Genomic DNA, 26,571 nt, shown 5'->3' on the forward strand with positions numbered 1-26,571 from the left:
AGCCTTGTTGCTCCAGTTTTTGGATCCGTATAGTTTTATCTTCAATAGACTTCATTTCATATGTTGCCATGATCTTTGCACTTTTTTATTCTGATAGCTTAGGCTAATGTATATCCTGTTGGTTTGTTTTTTCGAGATTAAAATGTCTGTGAGACAGGTTTGTATGATGTTTGAGTAAATAAGAGTGAAATACAACTTTCTAATAAAAAAAAAAAATTTGTTTCAGAGAACTCTCATTTTATGAGAGACGCTCTCAGTAGAAAGAATTTTGGGAGCTTATTTCTTAACTCTAAAGAAGTTGAGGTCATAAGTTAATGGACCTGAAAGAAGTCCACAAAAATTTTTTTTAATGTTATTGTGAAAAATGATAATGTAGAGGTTATTCAAAGTCAGGTCTCATAGAAATTAGTACAATTAAGATAAATAATTTATTCTCATGTAAAGAGAACTAAAAATGAGATTGTTCATGAATTAGCTCAAATGGCTCTAACCAGTCTGCGAATGAGTATGGATGGAAGACGCCGCAACTAAAATTTGTAATCTTGTGCTGTTGGACACCATTAGTCTTATTCAATTCGTGAAAGAATGTTACCTATTTATACCGTCAAAAAAAATAAAAAAGATATTCATTGTATAAAATTCCCTCATTAGTCAACTTATTACATTCAACCAGATCAACAAATATCATTTTTTTTTTCTTTTGCCTATAGCTAAAGACAATATCTTAGGCAATTAGGTTCCTCTAACAAATAGCATATAACACCTGATCATATCATACGTAACATTAAAGAAAATACAATCCAAAAACATAAATCTAAACTACATATATAATATAGTATCGAATTCTCTCTATGAAGGATACCCCCCTTCAAATTCCAGCTTCCAAAATGCAAGAATAGGATGATCCAATTTAAGCCACTGCCGGCATGTCCTTGAGCCATGAATCTAGTGGCTTTCCAACAGAATAAACAATGAATCCAATTTCCCTGAGCTTGTTAGCATCAACAACATTCCTTCCATCAAAAACAAATGCAGGCTTCTGCATGCTATCATAGACTTTCTTGTAATCAAGCTTCTTGAACTCGTCCCATTCGGTGAGAATGCAAATTCCATGTGCATCCTTAATTGCTTCATACGCATCCCAAACCACAGTCACTTGCTTGTTGTTGGTAGGACTAAGTGGTTGGAGATGTGCAGGGTGGTCCCAGTCGAATTTCTTCATCGAAAGATCCCTTATGATCTGGTCTTCAGTTACCTGCGGATCAAATATGCTCAGCTTTGCCTTGTCGCCCAACAAGCCCTTGCACACATCGATCGCCGGGGTCTCCCTGGTGTCACCAGTGTCCTTCTTGAAGGCAAAGCCTAGAATGGCAATCTTCTTCCCGGAGACAGTGTTGAACATCGAGGAAACAACTCGGTTCACGAACCGTGTTTTCTGGTAGTCGTTAACCTTGATCACCTGTTTCCAGTAGTTCGCTACCTCCGGAAGGCCGTTGCACTCGCAGATATAGACCAAGTTCAGTATATCCTTCTGGAAGCAAGAGCCGCCGAAGCCAACACTGGCATTCAAGAACTTTGGTCCAACTCTAGAGTCTGTCCCTATGGCATGGGACACCTGGGTGACATCTGCGCCGGTGGCCTCGCAGAGCGCAGAGATAGCGTTCACTGAGGAGATCCTTTGGGCCAAGAAAGCATTGGCTGCGAGCTTCGAAAGCTCAGCAGACCACAAGTTGGTGCAGAGAATTCGCTCCACAGGAACCCAATGAGCATACACATCCCTCAAAGCATGAATGGCCTTTTGGCCTTCCGGAGTCTCCCTGCCTCCGATAAGGACTCGATCCGGATTGAAAAGGTCTTTAATAGCGGTACCCTCGGCGAGGAACTCAGGGTTGGACAGGATTGTGAAGTTGATCCCTTTCCTGTTATGAGTTAGAATCCTCTCAATTGCCTCAGCTGTTTTAACAGGGACAGTTGATTTCTCAACCACGATTTTGTCTGATTTTGATACATCGGCAATCATCCGAGCCGCACTCTCCCAATAAGTCAGATCAGCTGCCTTGCCAGCTCCGAGACCCTGAGTCTTGGTCGGGGTGTTCACAGAGACAAATACTATGTCGGACTCGGCTACATGTTTCTCTACATCAACGCTGAAGAAGAGGTTCCTTCCTCTGCACTCCTTCACCACTTCATCAAGGCCAGGCTCATAGATTGGGAGGTGCTCGCTGTTCCAGGCATTGATTCTCGGTGCGGCGATGTCCACGACGGCTACCTGGATCTCAGGGCATTTGAGGGCAATAACTGCCATGGTTGGCCCACCAACGTATCCAGCACCAATGCAACAAATCTTCACCATTTTTGTTTTCTTTTCAGTCCTCCTGCCTCCGCAGAACCCTGCATCACACACATGACCAAAACCAAAACACAATATCAAAATCAGTACAGAACAAATTGCAAATTCACTCTCAAAATGTTTGAACAAGGTAAACAAATTGTACGATCAAAAGTTAAAGATGTAATACATGAATAACACAAGAACACGCTAAACGAGATCTGTAACTGTCATTTTGAAACATGGAATTTAGATCCAGATGAGAGTTGCATTAGAAAAATACAAAAATATATGAAATGAAGTTAAATTAAAATTATTTAAACAAAAGTTAAGCTAATCAATCCCATTCTTATCCTAGGTTTCTAAACACAAGAGACAAAATTCCGGAATCCGAGATAAAATCTAACGGCAACAGATGCATCACAGAACAAAACGATTCCCAAACACAAGCACCAAAGAAAGAGAGAATAAAGACAAAAAGGGCATTTTAGTAAAAACAAGAATACCAAGAAGAGGAAAAAAAAAAAAGAAAGGGAAGAAGAAGCATACACGATATGGGTATGAAGAAAGGAAGTAACTTGGTGGATAGGAAAATCAAAGTAAATGAAATGGCAGAAAGAGCACTATAAATGGAAATGAAGAGAAAATGAAGGAAACATTTCACCACGAAGAGAAGCAAGTTTGTGGTCGTTACCTTAACAAGAGAGAGAGAGAGAGGTTGAGATAGAAAGTAGAGAGATCTCAATGTGAAGAAAAATTCAGAGGAGAGGAGGGAACGGGAGGAATGAAGAAGTGAGCACGCGTCAGAGTTTATAAAGAGAGAGAGAAAGGGATGAGTCATCAAATTCATACTTTCATAGCATTTGCAATTATTATTAGAATTTTCATTTTAATAATTTATTATTTTCTTATTAGTGGAAAACGGAGTAGGTTTGTGAGACAGTGACAAAAGTGAGATCTAACAATAACTCTTTCAGACCCAAAGTTTCCGTGACAAAAGCATTATTTATTGCCATTCTACCCAACACGTTTTCATACCGCGCTTCTCTCTTATTTTTTATTTTAGACTTTAGATATTTTTTCATATAAAAATATTAAACAAAACTCAATGAATAAATTTTTAATTTAATCAAGTTGCTCTCCAAAAGAAATTTTGTATTAAATTGGCATATAATTTTAACTTTCTATATTTTCATTGACAGATTGTCAGTATGAATTATTAAGTAATTTGACCATATTAGACTCAAATAATATGTGTCTGGCTGTCATTAAAACTTAATTTGATAAAGTGTTTTAAAGAGAAATTTATATTTTTCTAACGTATAAGTATTTTATTTTGTATTTGGTAAATTAAAAAATTTATGTGTTTATATTTGTAGTTTTTAAAAGTTAAAATACTCTTAAAAGTACTTAAGAGAGAATTTTTTAAAATTGGTTTGTTCTTATCAAAATTAAAAAATCTAATATAACTTAATATAATTTTGTACATTAATTACTAATCAAATTTAATTCATACATTAATATCTACTAGTATTTTTTAAAATTTTAAAAGCTATTTCATAAAATACACATATTGTTGCTTTTGCTTATTAAAAATTATTTTTAATTTAATTTATCAAATACAGATTCTACAACTTTTAAAATATTAGCTTTTAAAAGTTAACTTTTATAAGCTAGTTTTGAAAAATAAAAGTTTTACCAAAATAAACCTAAGTTGATAAAAAAAAATTCAATAAAAAGTATCTTTTTTATTTTTTTTACGTATTTAGTAAATTTTTAGTAGTAAAAATAAAAAAATAAAAAAGTAAAAAATATCTTTTTTCAGAAGTTACAATTTACAGTTTTTTAAAAAGTTATTTTTTTAAAAAATATTTTTTATAAAATAAATAAACAAAAAAATATTTTTATATTATTATATCCAAACATAATTGAAAAATAAAAAGATATTTTTGTATAAAATATTCAAATATAAAATTATTTTTATTTTTCTGTAAGATTTTTAAAAAAAAATAATTCAAAATCTTTTAAAAAAAAAGTTCATCGAAACAAGTCTATTAATATCATATACTACCAAAATAATGTAGAATTGCACATGATTCTTGTGCAACTCAATTAAATATGAGATAAAAAAATTTTAAAATAAAAAAATTAGTAAATTAAAAAGTGAGAATTTAATTATTTTTAAATTAAAATTAAAAGATTCTGATAAAATTTATAAGTTTAATAATAATTAAATTTTTATTTTATTTTTTATAAATTTTTTTACTTTAGAAAAAAAATTTAGAGATAGGAGACCATAACACTTCGCATTTACTGTTAAAAATGACAAATGCTGCTTCTAATTAGACATGGTAATGGGTACTTACATGGGGGACATGCCCCCTGCCGCCGCCTCTATTTTTAGTTCCTATTCCTGTCCTCTTTCCGTGACGGGTAACGGAGACCCTGTATCCGCAAGAAATTGGGGACTCCATGAATATCTGGAGATTTTTAAAAAATTAAAAAAAAATTAGAAAAATAGAGAAAGCTAAATAATCTTCTGTTATCATTACAAACATCATGTCTATAATCTCCAAAAATATTGACAACAACAAACATTTAATATCAAACATTGGTAGTTATTGTCTCAATTCGAGGTTCTTGTTGTTGAGATTGTGGAGGGTTTTCGGTATTTTGATCATTAGTGGCTATAGGTTCTTCCGATGGAATACTTTTCTCAAGAATGTTACTCAATGCATTGGAGGAAGACATTCTGACAATTCTAAAATGACATAATCACAAAAATAACAAGAAATCTCAAAAACTATAATCACATACATTGATACACACAACAAATCGATAATCCACAAAAATAACAAAATTATAATCACATACACACAAAAATCCACAATAAATCACATAAATCAGAATCAAAGATTATAACAAGTTATAATTAGCATAAATCCACATAAACTATTATTACAATGCTACTGTAACATTGCTACTGTAACTAATAAAAAATTAGAATCACATAAATCCACAATAGACTATTATAACACTGCTATTGTAACTAATAAAGAATCAGAATAAAAAATTATAATTAGCATAAAAATCATAAAAATTAAAATCAGCATCAGAAAGAATCAGAATAAAAAATTATAATTAGCATAGAAATCATAGAAATCTGAATTAGCATAAGAAATATAAATTATAATTACCCTAACTCCAGAAATTATAACAAATTTTTCAAAAATCAAAATCAAAGTTAATAATGACTTACCCGACGAAGAAGATGCACAAACCAGCGAAGAACAGTGAAGACCGACGAAAACGCAACGCAAAGAGGCCAAAGATGACAAACACTCCAAGGACGCACTCCTTGCTGCGATGAGCGTGATAGTGACCTCAACAGGTGGGGATGAGGTGGTGGTGAGGGGTTGGGAGGTGGTGGTGAGGGGTTGGGAGGCGGTGGTCGACAGTGTGCATGCTTTCATGAGAGGACTCAGAGGAGAGACTGAGGGTTTGACGAAGAAGAGACTGAATTTGGAGAATGACGGCTAGGATTATCTCAATCTCATATATGTTATATATATAGCAGAAATATTTTAAAGTTTTTATATATATGAAGATTTAATGGTCTCTATAGAGTAGGAACCTCTATTTCTGCCTCCGTCCCATTTATTACATGGGCCTGTCCTTCGTCTCCGTGAATAAAAAATTATTGTTATATTTGTTTTCTAACAGATAAATCTTCGCAAGTACCCACCTCAAAAAAATTTTTTGCCATGCCTACTTCTAAAGCTTCTTCTCCTTCTTTCCTCGTAGTTTGATCTTCCGGACCTTACTTCCAATAATTACTAGTTGATAACATAATCAATTAATCATCCATGCAGGCACTCCGTGAATAGCAGAAAGATGAAAATGCTCGTAAGAACAAACGTAAATTGCTTAAACATTTCGGAAAAAAAATTTCAGAAATCAAGTTGATTAAACCGTGAATTTAGAAATCAAGTTAAAAATTTACTCAAATTTTAATTATCTTTTTACTGCTAATGATGTATTGAACGAAAAAGAGAAAAAACAAATGGAACATAAAAGAAAATAGGCAAATAATTTAATTAAAAAAGATATAATACACTTGCTTAAAATTATGTAAAGTCAAGAGCGTTTTAATAATTTTCTTAGTTAATATGCGCAAATATAATTGGACAATCATTTTGAACTGAACATTACTCACAAATCAAATTACTTACTAAAAATTATTTGTACAATAACAAAAAAAACTTGAAATCAGCAAGATTATAAAATATATTTTATGTATTAGAACAAATAATTTTATAATTTAGATCATTCATATTAAATTACCAAAAATATATATCATAATACAAAAGTGTACTTGTATTCATAAAAATAATTAAAGAGTTGTCTTAATTTTTTTTTAATCAAAGCTTCTGTATTATTAATATAGTTGAATTATGACTGCTCTAATGGGAAAAGAGCTATAGAACGACTTCGGTGTATTGGAGACCGAAAACCTGAAGTTACTATTTATATTTGAGTGTGGCACGCATTAAATCCTAAACCCTACAAAAAATAGTATCTCTAGTTTTATCTCATTTAACTCCAATCAAAAGTAATTATGATTTATTCAATTCAGCATTTAAGACAATAAATGAGATCACCATTATATAAATTATTTAATGTGGAATAACATAATTTTTTATTATAATTGATATATATGTATTGCCCACAAATAAATTAAGAAATTAATAATTTTTCAACAATCTCACACTTGTGCTATACATATATTCTTTCTTGAGATAATCACATTTTATAAACTTTATATGCACATCTGAATGTTATTTTCCCAATTACTTTAACAATTTGATCCGTCTCATATATTAGTTATGGAATTACCACAATTTTTATTGCATTAGTGTCATGATTGAACCACGATAATCACCATATTAATATATTTAAAGACATAGATCAAATTTGGATGAGTAATATGGAAACTACATGCTAAGTGATTTCGTGCATGTCTATTTTCAACTGGTCCAACTTCAAAATTTTATTAAGATCAAATATGTAACACCCTTACAATCAGAATGTCACGCTTCCAGCTGCGCCATTTTGATAGCGAGGAATATTACGACGACTCTCATATGTTTAATAATAAGATAGGAGGCCTTTAATTCGAAAACCGTATCGCTGTTTTCTTTGAAGAACTGAAAGTTCTTTTTCATTTTCAAACATGCATATATATAACCAAATCTTTGTTCTCGTCCTCCATACTAAGATATATTATAAGGCCAATAAGTTGATTCGATATTTCACTATCAACCTCTTGGCCTAAAAAAAGGAGTCTTTCTCTATAAAGTCAGTTGATTAGGATAAGATTTTATCCTTTAAGAGCCATACATGCATCTTTTGATGCATACGGTTATATATACCAAACTTCGTACACAAGTAACTTACAAATAGTATAAGCAAACATATCATTACAACTTCTATCCCTCTTACAAAAATATATTAATAAAAGCAAGGAAAAACTATAATATATATACAATAATATACAACACAATCAAATTCATAGAAGGAATTCTTTAAACTCTTTGTCCGTCCTAGAAAGAAAAATCTGTAGGGAGTGAAAATATCGTCCTCGCTGGTTCTCAATAGAGAATTTTTAAGAATTGTCATAAGAGGATATGTATAAAGAAAATTGATTTCAATTGCAGTAATTATTGTTCGTCTTATGAATCTATTCAAATATCAACATATAAATAAATCCAAAAATCCAACTGTATATCTTGAATTTATAAAAAGTTCCATTCTCGAAAATTCACATAACATTTAATATATACCGAAGGATCAATCAATCCAAACTCACCAATCATGACCTCCGGCCTAAACATAATCACGGCCTCCAGCCCAATATAAACACAACCTCGGCCATTGGCACAAAATATAAACAGTCACGCCCTCTGGCCCAAAACATAATCAAACCACCACTTCAACCACCATCGTCCAAACCAAACAGTCACAATCACAAATAATAAAATTCAAACACAATCAAGAGCAATTACAGCAAGTATGGCAATTAGTAGTTACATAGAAATATTCACATAGACAAACCAAATTTAATATGCACACCCAAACAATGTCACATAGATGCATATGATGCATGCCTGTCCTATTAGCCATGAGCTCACGTGTCGGTTAAACTGACAGAATCTGACACACCCAGTAGCTAACCCGGATATCGTCACTCTACACAAAGGGAATCCTCAACCTTCTAGGAGGGAATCCTCAACCTCTTCATCCGAGAGAGACTGTGATGTAAAAATAGGGAATTCATAACCTAACTCGTTCATACCACAACCAGAAATTGAATCAAAGGGAATCCTCAACCTTCTCCATTCAATTCCTCGATGTAACAAGAGAGAAAATCCTCAACCCCGCTTGCCCACCATAATAAGAGAGGAAATCCTCAACCTCAGCTTGTCTATCACAGTAAGAGAGAGAATTCTCAATCTCAACTTTCCTATACGCAAGCGGGACAAAATTACCGTCCTCACCATATCAATCCAAAACTAATTTCAATCCAACATAGTAAAACATAACCAAAATTAGAATCAACAATATAGAATTGAACTGAAGGGAATCCTCGACCTTCTATCCAACTTTTTGGTGCGACAAACGAGGAAATCCTCAACATCAAGCTTGTCCACCGCACCAAGAGAGAAAATCCTTAACATCATCTTTAATTCAGATAAATTCAATAAAAATTATTTTCACCAAATCAAAAGTCTCAAATTAACCTCGATAATCCATTCTTCAATTTTGTTTGAAATCCTCCAAAGCGTAACTCTCAGATTTGAAATAATTGCACAAAGCCCACTTTCAACTTTATTCTCAAGTTCAATAATTTTTCGAGATCCAAAATCATCTTTCTTCACCAATCAAATTCAAATACTTTGAATTCACCAAAACTCCTCAAAAGATGATTCTTTAATCAAGCTCAAAACAAAAGTCTTTTCATATCAAATCAAACACAAAACATAATTTATTTCTTAAATAAATCAAACTCATAACATGATTCTTTTCTTAATAAATTAAACTCAAAATAGTATAATTCTTTTCTTAAATAAATAAAACTCAAAACATAATTAATTCTTTTCTTAATAAATTAAACTCAAAACGAAATCCTTTTCTCAATAAATCAAAATCAAATAATATAATTCTTAAATCCAAATCTTCCTAAATAATCACTTCAAATGAAGTCTCCAATTTTCATAAAAATTTCGGTAGCATCTTCTCTAAAATTCAAACTTTGTCACCCTTCAAGGGTCCTAACTAAACCAAACCAAATATCTCTCAACCGTTCGAATAATTTCTAATTAACTAATATCATAACAATACCAACTCAACTCAAGGAAATCAACAAAATCCAGAACTCAAGCAACCAATCTCATCAATCACAATTTAAACCAACTTCAACCAAATTGATCAATAAATCAGAATTGTTAGCCTCCTCAAATAGTTTCAAACCAAATTGGATATACAAATTGGATTTCCAAATTTGGAAATCCAATTTGTATATTCATATTCAGTGCAACTCATTTCTCAATATGAATATACAAATTGGATTTCCAAATCAAGCTTTCATTAACTATTACAGCGCTAACTCAATCAATCAAGAATGCAATCAAATAAATAATCACATTCTTTCAAAATAACTCAGTCTATCCATAAGACTCACAAAATCACCAAAAATATATTTTTGCATCAATATCAATTTATAACAATACTTGAAAATAAAACGAGCTTAGGGAAAGTGCCCATACCAAGAATTGCGACTCAACTACATGACAACTCTCCTTTTCTCTCGGCACGCAACAGTAGTAGCCGCAAACACAGCTCCATTCTACTTTCGCGGTAACAACAATGACTTTAATCGTGACATGCAATAACTAAAACTCAATCCTATGGCAAACAACGCCGTAAAACCTCAGCATAAGATAACAGAACAGTTACTAAAAGGGCTTTTGGAGCCAAAACACTTACTGCAACTAAGAAGAAATGACTGAGCCGAGCAATAGCAACTCCGACGGGGTTTTGGCGACAGCAACGCCATACCCAGTGACCAGAAACCCCGGCAGTGGTGACGGAAGATTATTGTCGGTATAGAATTTCTCAATAAAATTGCGTTGTAAGTATAGTTCTAAACCAACAAATTATCCTCGGTCAACGTTTAAATTGTTTATCACTTAAGCAAACCCAATAAAAATAACCGAAGTATTTAAACCCCGGGTCGTCTCTCAAAGGAATTTCAGGAAAGTGTACTTCTTATTGATTATGAGGTAATATTTTTGGGGTTTTGAAATAAGGGACAAGAAATGTAAATAACAAGAAAGTAAATTAACAACTAAGAAAAGTCCTAGCAAGGGTTGAGAATTGGAATTCCTATCCTCATTATCATCGTCAATTGTGATGGTAATTGTCTTTTGCTCTTACTTAGTTAACCTCTAACAATTGAAGGAAAGTTAAGTGAGCAAAATCAACTTAAGTTCACAAGTCCTAGTCAAATATTAGATTTAGTGAAGCTCAAGCCAACTAGCAACTTTCAATCACCAATCAACAAGAGACTTTGACAATTCAAGAGTCTCCGAATTACTAAATCCAAGCCAAGAATACAAAAATCTATTTTAAAATCCAACCAAGCATTTTATCAAACACTTGGAAGACACAAAATAAAGCATGTTAAAATTGCAACAATAATAAAATTTAACAACTATCAATTGCAAGAAATGAACAATAACAACTAAAGGGAGCAATAATAACATGAAGATGTAAATTGCATTAATAAAAATCAAGAGTAGCAAGAGTGCATAACATAAAGGCAACAAAGTAAAGGAAATAACAAGTAGAATTAAAAAACAAAGGTGCAGGAACAATAGGTTGCAAGGAAATGTAAATGAAAACAACAATTAAATCTAAATCTAAGAAGAAGTTGAAAGAAGAAACCCTAAAACCTAGAATTCTATATCTAAAACCTAAAATGTGTGTATGAATGAATGGAATGAATGATCCTTCCAGCTCCACTCTGCAACCTCTTGTCTTCATTTTTGGGCCTGAAACTGCGTCAAAAGCAGCCCAAAAATCGCCCCAGCGTATTCACTTTACTGAGGCACGTGACGCTCATCACACGTACACGTTGTCCATGCGCATGCGTTGCTTTGATAATGAACTGGTCACACGTACGCGTCAGGTGGACTATGGCTTCATCAGGCGTACGCGTCATTCATGCGTACGCGTCGAGACCAGCTTCTCAAATCTCCAAATTCTTGTGTTCCTTCCACTTTAGCATGCTTCCTTTCCATCCTCTAAGCCATTGCTGCCCTATAAATCCTGTAATCACTCAACAAATGCATTACGTCATTGAATGGTAATAAGATAGAATTAAAAATTAGTAATTTTAAGGCCTAGAAAACATGTTTTCAATCAAAGCATAAAATTAGGAAGAAATCTTAAAAACATGCAATTTACATGAATAAGTGTGAGAATAGTTGACAAAATCCACTCAATTCAATACAAAATAAACCATAAAATAGTGGTTTATCAAGTGGCAGCAGTGATGTACCACTATTTCGTGGTACATCTTGTGCTTAATTGAGTAGATTTTATCCACTATTCTCACATTTATTCACAGAATTTGCATGTTTTACACTTTCCTTCCTAATTTTGTGCTTTGATTGAATACATGCTTCTTTGGCCTTAAATTTGCTATGTTTAATCCTCTCTTATTACCATTCGATGTCTTGATATGTGTGTTAAGTGATTTCAGGTTTATAGGGCAGGAATGGCTTAGAGGATGGAAAGGAAGCATGCAAAAGTGGAAGGAATACAAGAATTTGAAGGAATTGCTAAAGCTGTTTAGCCTGACCTCTTCGTACTAAATCGACCATAACTTGAGCAACAGAGGTCCAAATGCATGAATTCTAATGTCAGACTTGAATTTCTTCTTTAATGCAATTTGAGGAATTTTAGATTTATGATTGCTTTCTTCTATTTATGTTATTAATGCTTGCAATTGGTTATTTGGAATTTATTATCCTTTATTACTTCTTTATGCTTTTATGTTATGCCTTTCAAGCGTTTGACAAAATGCTTGGGAGGGTTTTAAATTAGCTTTTTATATTCTTGGCTTTGGTTGAGTGATTGGAGATTCTTGAGCTATCAAACTCCTTTGTTGATTGTTAATTGAAAGTTGCTGGTTGATTTGGATCCCTCTAAAGCTAGTCTTTCCTTAGGAGTTGACTAGGACTTGAGGAATCAAATTGATTAGTCCACTTGACTTTTCTTTATTCGGTAAGGGTTAACTAAGTGGGAGCAATGGACAATTCTCATCACAATTGATAAGGATAACTAGGATAGGACGTCTGGTTCTCATACCTTGCCAAGAGTTTTTCTAGTTATTAATTTACTTTCTTGCCATTTTACTTCCTTGTTCCTTATTTCAAAACCCAAAAAGATAAAATCTCATAACCAATAATAAACACACCTCCCTGCAATTCCTTGAGAGACGACCCGAGGTTTAAATACTTCGGTTTATTTTTTATTGGGTTTGCTTTTGTGACAGCCAAATTTTTGTATGAAAGGTTCTTTGTTGGTTTAGAAACTATACTTGCAACGAGAATTCTTTGTGAATTCTTTACTGGCAAAATCCGTTCGTCAAGCAGTAAAGGAACGACGACATCAGTGCGGCTTTCCGGCAGCTAGAGGCACGGCAGCGCAGCCCCCAGCAGCTCGACTGGGTACCTCTCTCTCACGGTTCTAATTCCCTGACGGCCACACCATAGCTCTTAGCAGTGCACAACAGCTCAACAGTGGTGTAGGTTCCCTCTTATGAGCGACCTACTTCTCTCTCCTCATTGCTTCGACGGCAACGGCGATGCAAAAGCTCCACAGTGGTGACGATGACTGGCAGCGATGACAACACGGATTCAACGACGATAGACGAGTCATTGATAACGGCGATGTGAGGACGGCGGGACCCGTGGCTCGATGGTTCCTCCTCTCTCAACACGATCTCTCTCTACAGGCTCTCTCCTCTCGATGACACAGTGGCGGTGATGATGGCAGGAACGCCCAAGGCGCCATCTCCCTTTCTTCTCTGCTTCCCCTTTTCTGTTCTCCCTCTCTTCCTCTGCTGTGCGTGTGTTTGTGTTTGATAAGCGAGAATGAGGGAGTTGAGTGTATGTGAGTGCGTTGGTAAAGTTGAGAGTGAGTAAGGTGAGTCCATGTGTGTGTGTCTCGTGAGGGTGGTGGCTCGGGAATGTTGGGGGTGTGTGTTATTAGAAATTAGGGTTAGGATTTTTGAGGAGTGTTTAGTAAATTAGTATTTTGGGTAGTTTGGTAATTTTAATAAAATTAAGGATAATAGAGTAATTGAAAATCAATTTTAATCCAACACTAATATTTATAAAAATGACTATTAAACCATCAACTTACAAACTATTTTTGAATATATACTCTAATTCAATAATTAGAGATAATCAAGTTAATTTTCCTTTATTCATAAAATAAAGCTAAAATCTAAATATTCAAAATTAAGCACATAAAATTCTCATTATTTTTTTGATTACTAAAGCTTTAAATTTTGAATATGAAAATTGTCCAATTAATATAAAAATCTCAAAAAATATAACTTTGGGTAAATATAATAAATCATAAATAACATTATTTATTTTTCAAAAATCCAGAATTTTACATCCTACCCCACTTATAAAAATTTTGGTCCTAAAAAATTGATACAAAATAAAAGTGGTTCATATTAACTTCACTTTTAAACGCATTAGAAAAAAAAGCAAAAGTTTTGGCATATACATATATGTTGAGACCTTATTGCTTTTTCCTTATAGGTTATGTCATATGACTTTTCTGGTATTTGAAACTATATATATATATATATATATATATATATATATAGTTTCAAATACCAGGATATTCATAGGGTATAAAGCATACATAGGTGAAATAGTGTGGTTGGTGCACGAAATTGTGATCTCAACGGCGCCAAAAACTTGGTGCGCACGATTATAATCTTAACTCCTTTTCACAACTCCGCACAACTAACCCTAAAGCTCAATTTGCTTTTTAGCTTAGGAATTTGGTACATTGTTTGGCGAAAGGGTCAGAGGATAAGGGAACAAACATACTTGAGCACGCAGACATCGACGGAATGGAGTAGCAGCTCCGACGGCGGTGCGGATAGCCACGGCTCCCTCTGGTGACTACCCAAACAGTGGCGACGGCGACACCGCAACGGCTCCCCTTGGGCCACTGGCTTGCGTTCTCTTCTCCCTCTATTCTTCAATGGCAATGCGACGGCGACATTGGATGACGACGACCGCGATCTTGACGGCAGCATCGATGTGCTATGATCCCTCTAGCGGCGGCGTGGATTTCGGTGGCCCCCTTTTTCTCTTGCATTTGGCTCGACGACGTCCCTCTCTCTTAACGATTCCTCCCTCTCCTTCTCGGTTCTGCAACAACGACGGCGACGGCGGCACCCAGCCCCGCCGGCGCCGTCACCTCCCTCTCTTTCTTTCTTTCTTTATTTCTTTATTTCTTTCTTCCTTTCTTTCTTTCTTTCTAACCGTGGGTGAGAAGGTGAGGGGGTAAGGGTAGGGGAGGGATAGGGTTAGGAGGGTTAGTGTGTGTTTTAAATTTTAGGGTTAGGATTTAATAATTTTAATTAAAAAAAGATATAGAGTAATTTAAAATTTAATTTAATTTTTTAAAAATTATTTTAAAAATATTATTAAATTATTAATTTTTAATTTAGAAGGCAGAATAGTTATTGAAATTCAACCATAGTTTAATTAAATTATATTAAAAATATAATATTTATTTATCAATTTATTAATTAGTTTTAACTTTTAAATAATTTTTTAATTTAAAAAATTAATAGTATTCAATCTAATCATTTTAGGTTACTGATGTGAGGAAGAGATGTTAGTAAATGAATAAATAAATAGAATAAGATGAGCGAGGGAGAGGATTTTCGAAAATAATTTTTGAAAAAGGTTAGTAATTTTTTGAAAAGTTTAAAATCAAAAGTTAAAATAATTAATTAATTAAAAAGAATTTTTGAAAAAGAGGGAGATATTTTCGAAAATTAGAGAGAGAGAGTTAGTTAGGTGGTTTTGAAAAAGATAAGAAACAAACAAAAAATTAGTTAGTTAGTTGAAACAAATTTTGAAAATCAATTTTGAAAAGATAAGAAGATAAGAAGTTAGAAAAGATATTTTGAAATCAAATTTTAAAAAAAGATAGAAAGATATGATTGAAATTAGTTTTTGAAAAAGATTTGATTTTTAAAATCTCAATTAATGACTTGATTCACAAGAAATCACAAGATATGATTCTTGAACTTAAAGTTTGAATCTTTCTTAACAAGTAAGTAACAAACTTGAAATTTTTGAATCAAAACATTAATTGTTATTGTTATTTTCGAAAATTTGACATAAAAATAAGAAAAAGATTTTTGAAAAATATTTTAAAAATTTTCGAAAATAACTAAGAAAATTGAAAAAGATTTGATTTTTGAAAAAGATTTTGAAAAAGATAAGATTTTTAAATTGAAAATTTGATTTGACTCATAAAGACAACTAGATTTTAAAAAATTTTGAAAAAGTCAAATCTAATTTTCCAAATTTTAAAAGGGAAAGATATTTTTTTGATTTTTGAATTTTTATGATGAGAGAGAAAAACAAGAAAAATGATGTAATGCATGAAAGTTATGGATCAAAACAATGAATGTATGCAAGAATGCTATGAATGTCAAGATGAACGCCAAGAACACTATGAAGATCATGATGAACATCAAGAACACATTTTTGAAAAATTTTTAATGCAAAGAAAACATGCAAGACACCAAACTTAGAATTCTTTAATGCTTAGACATAAATAATTCAGGAATGCATACGAAAAACAAGAAAAGACACAAAACATGCAAATGCAAAGATCAAACAAGAAGACTTACCAAGAACAACTTGAAGATCATGAAGAACACTATGAATGCATGATTATTTTCGAAAAATGCAAGATGCACATGCAATTGACACCAAACTTATAACATGACTCAAGACTCAAACAAGAAACACAAAAAATATTTTTGATTTTTATGATTTTCTAATTTTTTTTGTATTTTTTCGAAAATTATTTGAAAAACAAAAATAAGGATTCCAAAATTTTTAATATGAATTCCAGGAATCTTATGCTCTTTAGCCTAAAGCTCCAATCAAAGGGTCAGGCATGGCTTAATAGCCAGCCAAGCTTTAGCATGTAACAGGTAGATCATGAACAGTAGTAGGTGGATTAGCACCAACTAACTTGCTCTTGATAACAAATTGGAAGCCTCAGTCCAAATGAATTTAGACATGGCTTTACAGCCAGCCAGGCTTCACATGCTTCATGAAACACTAGAATTCATTCTTAAAAATTTTGCAGAAAAATATATTTTTGAAAACATTTTTTTTTTCGAAAACAAAGGAGAAATTTTTGAAAGATTTTTGAAAACTTTTTGAAAAGAAAACAAAAAGAAAGTTACCTAATCTGAGCAACAAGATGAACCGTCAGTTATCCAAACTCGAACAATCCCCTGCAACGGCGCCAAAAACTTGGTATGCGAAATTGTTACTCAGGTTGTGAATTATTATTTGAAATTGATTCCCTGGCAATGGCACCAAAAACGGATGCACAGAACCATGGTCTAAACATATCTTCACAACTTCGCATAACTAACCAGCAAGTGCACTGGGTCGTCCAAGTAATACCTTACGTGAGTAAGGGTCGAATCCCACGTAGATTGTTGGTATGAAGCAAGCTATGGTCACCTTGTAAATCTCAGTCAGGCAGATAATAAATGATTATGTAGTTTTCGAAGTGTAGTAATAAAAGAAGGATAGAAATACTTATGTAAATCATTGGTGAGAATTTCAGATAAGCGTGTGGAGATGCAATCGTTCCTCTGAACCTCTGCTTTCCTGCTATCTTCATCCAATCAGTCTTACTCCTTTCTATGGCTGGCTTTATGCAAGGGCATCACCGTTGTCAGTGGCTACATCCCCTCCTTTTGTGAAAATGGTCCAAGATGCCCTGTCACGGCACAGCTAATTATCTGAGGTTCCCGATCATGCTGGAATAGGATTCACCCTCCTTTTGCGTCTGTCATTACGCCCAGCACTCGTGAGTTTGAAGCTCGTCACAGTCATTCAATCATTGAATCCTACTCGGAATACCACAGACAAGGTTTAGACTTTCCGGATTCTCTTGAATGCCGCCATCATTCTAGCTTACACCACGAAGATTCCGATTAAGAGATCTAAGAGACACTCATTCAATCTAAGGTAGAACGGAGGTGGTTGTCAGGCACGCGTTCATAGGGAATGATGATGATTGTCACTTTCATCACATTCAGGTTGAAGTGCGAATGAATATCTTAGAAGCAAAATAAGATGAATTGAATAGAAAACAGTAGTACTTTGCATTAATCTTTGAGGAACAGCAGAGCTCCACACCTTAATCTATGGAGTGTAGAAACTCTACCGTTAAAAATACATAAGTGAATGGTCCAGGTATGACCGAATGGCCAGCCCCCAAAACGTGATCACAGGATCAGAATACAATCCAGGATGTCTAATACAATAGTAAAAAGTCCTATTTATAATAAACTAGCTACTAGGGTTTACAGAAGTAAGTAATTGATGCATAAATCCACTTCCGGGGCCCACTTGGTGTGTGCTTGGGCTGAGCTTGAATGTTACACGTGCAAAGGCTCTTTCTGGAGTTGAACGCTAGGTTGTAACGTATTTTTGGCGTTCAACTCTGGTTTGTGACTTGTTTCTGGCATTTAACTCCAGACAGCAGCGTAGAACTGGCGTTCAACGCTTCTTTACATTGTCTAAACTCGGACAAAGTATGGACTATTATACATTGCTAGAAAGCCCTGGATGTCTACTTTCCAAAGCAATTGGAAGCGCGCCAGTTTGAGTTCTGTAGCTCCAGAAAATCCACTTTGAGTGCAGGGAGGTCAAAATCCAACAGCATCAGCAGTCCTTCTTCAACCTCTGAATCTGATTTTTGATCAAGTCCCTCAATTTCAGCCAGAAAATACCTGAAATCACAGAAAAACACACAAACTCATAGTAAAGTCCAGAAATGTGAATTTAACATAAAAACTAGTGAAAACATCCCTAAAAGTAACTAGATCCCACTAAAAACATACTAAAAACAATGTCAAAAAGCGTATAAATTATCCACTCATCAGTTACTCTTTTGAAAAATCGTGACCATAGATCCTTATAGGTCATCCTCCAAAAACGTTACCATAGATACCTTTAAGTCACCTCCAAAACTGTGACCATAGACCCCCTTAGGTCACTCTCCAAAACCGTGACCATAGACTCTTTTAGGTCACCCTTTCGAAAAACCGTGACTATAGACCCCTTTAGGTCTCCCCCTAAAACCATGACCGTAGACCCTTTTAGGTTACCCCTAAAACTGTGACCATAGACCCCTTTAGGTCGCCCCAAAACCGTGACCATAGACCCCTTTAAGTCACCCTCCAAAACCGTGACCATAGACCCCTTTAGGTCACCCCCCAAAACCGTGACCATAGACCCCGTTAGGTCACTCTCCAAAACTGTGACCATAGACCCTTTTAGGTCACCCTTCCGAAAAACCGTGACCATAGACCCTTTTTGGTCACTGTAAAAAATCGTGACCATAGACACCTTTAGGTCACCCCCAAAACCATGACCATAGACCCTTTTAGGCCACCCCCAAAACCGTGACCATAGGCCCCTTTAGGTCACCCCTCAAAATCGTGATCATAGATCCTTTTAGGTCACCTTTTTTTAAAAAATCGTGACCATAGCCCCTTTTTGGTCACTGTAAAAAACCATGACCATAGACCCTTTTAGGCCACCCTTCAAAACCGTGACCATAGACCCCTTTAGGTCACCCCTTAAAACCGTGACCATAGACCCTTTTTGGCCACCCTTTTTTAAAAAACTATGACCATAGGTACTCTATTGTAACCCTTTCCAAAAAAAAATGTGACCATAGCTTTTTTTTTTTGGTCACCCTAAAAAATCGTGACCATAGAGGGTCTATGATTACAGTTTTTTACTGTGACCAAAAAAACCGTTGCCATAGACCCAAAATGTTGTAGTGATGGTAAGCAAGCAGAATTCTTGTTAATATACCGAATCAACCTCCTAGACTCAATCAATTGCGAATTATATATACCAACCGATTCACTTAAACCTTGAAGCTTCAACCTTAATGATCTTTGATTTACAATGCCAACCACTAATCATCTCTCTTTTACTCTTCAACCCACAAAGCATCCTAAGTTGACCATCTATTTCAGGTAAACCATATTTAAGCGGAATAAGAAAGCTAAGAGATATGAATTTTACCCACTTGAATGATGTAATGGATGATGGTGACCTAGGGAGAGATGCTTCCAATGGTTTTGTCAAGGCAAATTCTACTCCCGTCCATCATTTTTTAGGGACTTCAATCACTTGATAAGCTTCTTCTAATTTAACCTCTTCTTTACCAATTTCTTCTAGCTCTTTCGCATCACTCAAATCGTACCTCGGAGGTTGTGTAAGATCTACATCAACACCCATTTCAAATTCAACCGGGGAAGGCTCAACAAGATCATCAAGGGGATTGGTAAGTGTGGACAAAAAATCATTAATGATAAAATCCACTTCTTGATCAATTTTCCTCAATTTTCCAACCACTTCTTCACTACCCATGATTTCAACTTCCTCCTCTTGTTGCAATTCTTACTTCAACTATTTTTTTTCACCTTGAAGCTCTAAGTTCTTCTCCTCCCTACGCTCTTTGATTGATCCTCCACATTCATCAATGGGGGTGTCTTGATTGCATGAACATAGGTGGGAGGCTATGCGGTCAACAGCTTCGGTCATGGTAGCCACCATGGTTCCTAGCCTCCCTAGCTCCTTTTACTCTTCTTCTTGCCTTTGGAGAATAGAGAGAAGCTCTCTTTGTTCTTGTAATAAGGATTAGAGAGCTTCATTTAATGAAGGAGATGGTGAAGAAAATAGCTCATGGTTTGGGAGGAAAGTTTCACGTTAGTGCCACTAATTACTGGGTTAACGTGAATCAAAGAGGTTTTAGGACGTTAGTGGCCACGTTGGTGTCACTAACGTCTTCGAGCCAGGAATTTGCACATCACGTTACTCACACTAACGGCCAAACTAACGTGACTTCTGCCTAACTCAAACTCCTCCAACAAGCTGAGCAAAGCCCAACGAGATTGATAACTGCTTCAACTGAGCCAACGGCCCACATCTAGAGACTTGCATCAACTAAAGATCAGAGAAGTAGTATATATAGGGGTAGTTTTGAACTAGAAAGGGAATTTGGACCTAGGGGATCCAGGATTATAAACACCCAAATTTGCTTTTCTCTATATTCAGTTTTACTTCCAATGTAATTTACATTTCCATTTTCCATTCCCAGAGCCATGATCAACTAAACCCACCTCATTGGGTAGGGAGCTCTGTTGTAATTCAATGGATCAATTATAGTTCTTGTATTCTTCTTCTTTTCAATCTCTTTGATTTGCTTGAAAGCTTTCGATCTTCATCCAATTGAGCAATTGTCTCGAAAGAGAAATTGTTCATACTTGGATTTCCTCGGAGCCTTGGAAGAGGAATGAGGAAATCATGCTAGAAATGCTTTCTCATGTTGGACTAGATTGAGGGTTGGACGGATATAGTGACATATAATCCTCCCGATACTTTGATCTAGAAAAATATGTGGTATAATCAGTGATCGTACTTCATCTCTTCCCATGAGCAATTAGATCAACGAATTGGGCAATTGTTCAAGCTTAGAGAGATTGAATTGCCAAGGAATTGGGATTCAATCTTCTAAGATTGTCAAGAGATCAATGAGTTACATGGATTAAGGAAGAGATGAGAATGAACTTGATCCAGAGAATGCAACATCTCCTGAACCCAATGAGCTTCCCCATTCTTATCTTCCCATTCTCTATTTTGCTGTTTACTTTGATGTTTATTACCCCCATTCCCATTTACTTTTCTGCAACTTACTTTCTACCATTTACTTTTATGAAATTTACATTCATCTATTTACCGTCCCGTCATTTACATTTCTTGTTATTTACGTTTCCCATCATTTAAATCCTGCAATTCGTAATCCAATTCTGTTTAGTTCAACTAGAATATTCCTCTGATTAAAGTTGCTCAACCAATCAATCCCTGTGGGATTTGATCTCACTCTATTGTGAGTTTTTACTTGACGACAATTTGATGCCAGGGCATTTTAGCCAGTTTCACTGACCTTTTCTTTATGGTTTTAGGGTAGTTTCATGCATTTTCTTAGGAAATAAGCATGTTTTGGGTAAATAATCACTTACATCTTGATTCAAGTAAACATTGTTAATTTTACATGATTTCATGAGAATTATGCATGAATTAAATGACAAAATTGAATGATGCATGTCTCATAACTTGGATTAGAGCTTTGATGCACTTTATTGCTTGATTTCAGGACAAAAGAAGCAAGAAAGAACCACGTTAGTAGCCACGTTAGTCTAGCTAACGTGACCACTAATGTGGAATGGAGGCTAACTTGTAACGTTAATGAGAAAAGTGATCGCCATTAACGCCTTCGTGAGCCATCATAGCCCACGTTGTTAACGTGGAAGCTAACGTGGAAGAGAAGTAGAACTCCAACGTTAGTGGTAAAAGTAAGTGCCACTAACGTTCCAAAGTGGCAGCTGGCCACGTTAGAGTTCACGTTAACTGAGTTAACGTGACTCTTAACGTGGATGAGGAAGATAATGCCAACGTTAGTGACACTCACCTTTGTCACTAACGTTGGACTAAGCTCATATTTGCCACGTTAAGAGTCACGTTAACCTAGTTAACGTGGACTCTAACGTGGAGGGAGCAAGGAATCACCAATGTTAGTGACACTCACCTTTGTCACTAACGATGGATTAAGCCACTATGAGCCACGTTAGTTGCCACGTTAATTACATTAACGTGGAAGCTAACGTGGAGAAGAGGGATGATGATCCAACGTTAGTGACACTCATCTTTGTCACTAACGTTGGAGATGGCTATCAATACCACGTTAGAAGTCACGTTAACCTAGTTAACATGAACTCTAACGTGGGAAGTAGGGGCGTTTTGAAGCGTTAGTGACAAAGGTAAGTGTCACTAATGCTCTCGAAGATTTGGCAAGCCTACGTTAAAGGCCACGTTAACTATACTAACGTGAACTCTAACGTAGGAAGAAAGGGGTACTCTCAACGTTATTGGAAAAGGTAAACCCCAGTAACGTTTGCGAAGGGCCAAGAAGCAACGTTAGTGGTCACGTTAGTGCCACTAACGTTGAGGTTAACGTGGACCATTTTTGGGTTAGGAACGTTAGTGAAAAAGGTGATTGTCACTAACGTTCTCGACCCCACAGTTTTACTTAACGTTAACACCACTAACGCCCCAAGCTAAAGTCCATATCTACTGCACACTTTCTCTGTAAGTAAAGCTGAGCCCACTGAAGAAGATAACTGCTTCAACTCAAGATCCAAAGGCCTATATCCAAGACTTGAAGAAGAAACTAGAAAATCAGAAGAATAGTATAAATAGGGAGAACTTTGAACTAGAAAAGAGCTTTTGGGCATTATTAGAATTACTCTCTGTATTTTTTACTTTCTCTGCAACTTCTAGTTTAACTTTTCAGAATGCATTCTCCATCTTTGTTTTCCATTCCCAGAGCTATGAACAACTAAACCCCTTTCATTGGGTTAGGGAGCTCTGTTGTAATTTGATGGATCAATAATAGTTTTCATTATTCTTCTTCTTTCTTTTCTCTTGATTTTACTAGAAAGCTTTCAATCTTCACCCAATTGAGTAGTTATCTTGGAAAAGAAGCTATTCATACTTGGATCTCTTCGGAACCTTGGAAGAGGAATGAAGAGAACATGCTAGAAATGCTTTCTCATGTTGGACCAAATTGGGGTTTGGATGGATATAGTGACATATAATCCTACCAACATTTTAATTTGGAAATACATGTGGTATAATCAGTGACCATACCTCATCTCTTCTCATGAGCAATTGGACCAAGGAATTGGCTATTGATCAAGATTTGAGAGATTGAATTAGCAAGGAATTGGAATTCAATCACTTAAGATTGCCAAGGAGATCAATGAATGCATTGATTGAGGAAGAGATGAAAATGAACTTGATCCGGAGGATGCAACATCTCCTAAGCCTGATGAACTCCCCATTTCTGATCTTACCCATTCTCTTTAATTTCTGCCAATTACTTTTATGATCATTTTCCCCATTCTCATTTAAGATTCTGCAATTTATTTTCCGTCATCTATTTTCAGCTCTTTATTTCCAACATTTACATTTTTTGCTATTTACTTTCCCGCCATTTAATTTCCTGCAACTCTCAAACCAAATTCTGCTTAGCTCAACTAGAACATTCCTCCAATTAAAGTTGCTTGACCAATCAATCCCTATGGGATTTGACCTCACTCTTTTGTGAGTTATTACTTGACGACAATTCGGTATACTTGCCGAGGGAAATCTGTTGAGAAAAGGAACTGGGGAGAAAAGAAAACTGTAGTGCTCACAGAAGAATGCAGTTTCATCATACAAAAGAAGCTTCCCCAAAAGATGAAAGATCTTGGAAGCTTTCAAATCCCATGCATGATAGGAGACATTAGCATTGAAAAAGCATTGTGCGACCTGGGAGCTAGCATCAACCTTATGTCCTTGGACATGATGAAGAGAATGAGAATTGAAGAGGCTAAGCCAATAAGAATGGCATTCCAACTAGCAGACAGAACATTCAAGTTCCCCCATGGAGTAGTGGAGGACTTGTTAGTTAAGGTGGGTGACTTCATCTTCCCAACAGATTTTGTAGTGCTTGACATGGAAGAAGAGGCCAATACATCAATCATACTAGGGAGGCCATTCTTAGCAACAGCGGGAGCTATAATTGATGTACAAAAGGGAGAATTGGTCCTCAGGCTTCGTGAAGAAAAGATGGTATTTAATATTTTTATTGCTATGAGTTACCCAAAGGAGTCCATTGGAAAGTGTATGATGGTAGACACAATGAAGACATTGGTTCAAGGAGTTCTAGAAGAAGACAAACTTGAAGATGCAATAGAGCAAGAGCAACCAACATCATGTAGTGAATTACCACAAGGAAGCATGGATAGCTCAATCATGCTAGACAAGACAAGAAAGGAGAAAGTGGAAGCACCAAAGCTGGAATTGAAGACTCTACCTTCAAACTTGAAGTATGCTTACTTGGGGAGCAATGATACTTATCCAATAATCATCAATTCAACCTTGAGCAAGGAACAAGAGGAAGAGCTCATTAAGGTGCTGAAACAACACAAGGATGCCAAGCCCTTCAATGTGCATGCATAAGATACTTCTTAAGGAGGATGCCAAGCCCTCAATCCAGCCACAAAGAAGATTGAATCCATCAATGAAGGAAGTAGTGCAAAAGGAAGTGTTAAAGCTTTGGAAAGCAGGGGTGAACTACCCTATCTTAGATAGTCCTTGGGTGAGTCCTGTTCAAGTAGTCCCCAAGAAAGGGGGAATCAAAATGGTACCAATTGAAAGGAATGAGCTAATATCAACAAGAATAGTGACCGGATGGTGCATGTGTATAGACTACAGAAAACTCAATGAAGCCACAAGGAATGATCATTTCCCTCTACCCTTCATGGATCAAATGTTGGAGAGGCTTGCTGGGCACGAGTACTATTATTTCTTGGATGGATATTCAGGCTACAACCAGATTGTAGTGGATCCTAAGGACCAAGAAAAGACATCTTTCACTTGCCCTTATGGTGTTTTTGCATATAGACGTATGCCCTTTGGTTTGTACAATGCACCTGCCACATTCCAAAGGTGTATGCTGTCCATTTTTTCTGACATGATTCAGAAATTCATTAAGGTTTTCATGGATGATTTCTTAGTGTTTGATGACCCCTTTCCTAATTTCTTACACCATCTTGCCTTGGTGCTCAAGAGATGCTAAGAGACTAACCTAGTTTTGAACTGGGAAAAGTGTCATTTTATGGTTACCAAAGGGGTAGCCCTTGGTCACAAAATCTCTAAGAAAGGCATAGAAGTAGATAGAGCCAAGGTGGAAGTGATTGAAAAGTTACCCCCCACCTTGCAATGTCAAAGCAGTTAGGAGCTTTTTGGGACATGCTAGCTTCTATAGAAGGTTCATTAGAGATTGTTCAAAAATTGCTAAACCTTTAAGCAACCTGCTTGTCTCTAATGTACCCTTCATATTTGATAGAGAATCTATGCAAGCTTTTGAGGAGCTTAAAAGCTCTCCTCTGCACCTATTATAGTACCACCAAGCTGGGACTTGCCTTTTGAATTGATGTGTGATGCATCAGATTTTGCCATTGGTGCTGTATTTTGACAAAGGAGAGACAAGCTAGTGCATGTCATTTATTATGCAAGCAAGGTGCTTAATGAAGCCCAAAGGAACTACACCACCACAAAAAAAGAACTCCTTGCTATAGTCTTTGATTTTGATAAATTCAGGTCTTACCTTATTGGTTCTAAAGTAGTTGTGTTTACTGACCATGCAGCACTCAAATACTTGTTAACCAAACAAGAATCCAAGTCTAAATTAATCAGATGGATCCTACTACTCCAAGAGTTCAACATTGAAATCAAGGACATAAGTGAAGCAGAAAATAAGGTGGCTGACCACCTATTAAGGATCCCACATATGGACAATGAAGCTCATAGTCCTGGTTTAAACGAAAGCTTTCTAGATGAGCAATTAATGATGCTCGAAGAGGTTGCATGGTTTGCATACATAGCCAATTTCAAGGCCATTAGAGAGCTACCATCCAACATCATAAGAATGAAGCTTGATGGATTGGAAACAGAATTCCAACACCTAAACTCACCGGCAAGTGCACCGGGTCGCATTAAGTAATAATAACTCACATCAGTGAGGTCGATCCCATAGGGATTGAAGGATTGAGCAATTTTAGTTAGGTGGTTGATTTAGTCAAGTGAACAAGAGTTGATTTGAGTGATTTGTATCCAACAGAAGCTAAATTATATGAAATTTAAAGGGAGAGGGGTAATTGATAGGAATTTAAAGTGCAGAGGAAT

The 26,571-nt window shown here is 35.5% G+C and overlaps 2 protein-coding genes across 4 annotated transcripts; one reads left to right on the plus strand and one right to left on the minus strand.

Annotated features, from left to right (window-relative positions):
* Nucleotides 1–602: 602 nt before the first annotated feature.
* LOC107643688 (UDP-glucose 6-dehydrogenase 4) lies at nucleotides 603–3,310 on the minus strand. Of its 3 annotated transcripts, none has more exons than XM_016347408.3 (2): nucleotides 3,024–3,310; nucleotides 603–2,391 (listed from the first exon to the last, which is right to left on the minus strand). In XM_016347408.3, exon 2 carries the CDS (start codon nucleotides 2,351–2,353, stop codon nucleotides 911–913), a length of 1,443 nt encoding a protein of 480 aa, XP_016202894.1. In that variant the 5' UTR covers nucleotides 2,354–2,391; nucleotides 3,024–3,310; the 3' UTR covers nucleotides 603–910. The 3 variants fall into 3 exon arrangements, with proteins under 3 accessions (XP_016202894.1, XP_016202895.1, XP_088343865.1); XM_016347409.3 differs by having other exon boundaries at nucleotides 2,879–3,110; XM_088487739.1 differs by lacking the exon at nucleotides 3,024–3,310 and adding an exon at nucleotides 2,520–2,674.
* A 20,768-nt stretch (nucleotides 3,311–24,078) lies between these two features.
* On the plus strand, nucleotides 24,079–24,843 carry LOC148564126 (uncharacterized). The gene has a single exon (XM_088487006.1). It carries the CDS (start codon nucleotides 24,079–24,081, stop codon nucleotides 24,841–24,843), a length of 765 nt encoding a protein of 254 aa, XP_088343132.1.
* The last annotated feature ends 1,728 nt before the right edge of the window (nucleotides 24,844–26,571 follow it).

This window comes from Arachis ipaensis, chromosome B5, assembly GCF_059453495.1.
Source record: "Arachis ipaensis isolate K30076 ecotype BB chromosome B5, ASM5945349v1, whole genome shotgun sequence".
Classification (NCBI taxonomy): domain Eukaryota; kingdom Viridiplantae; phylum Streptophyta; class Magnoliopsida; order Fabales; family Fabaceae; genus Arachis; species Arachis ipaensis.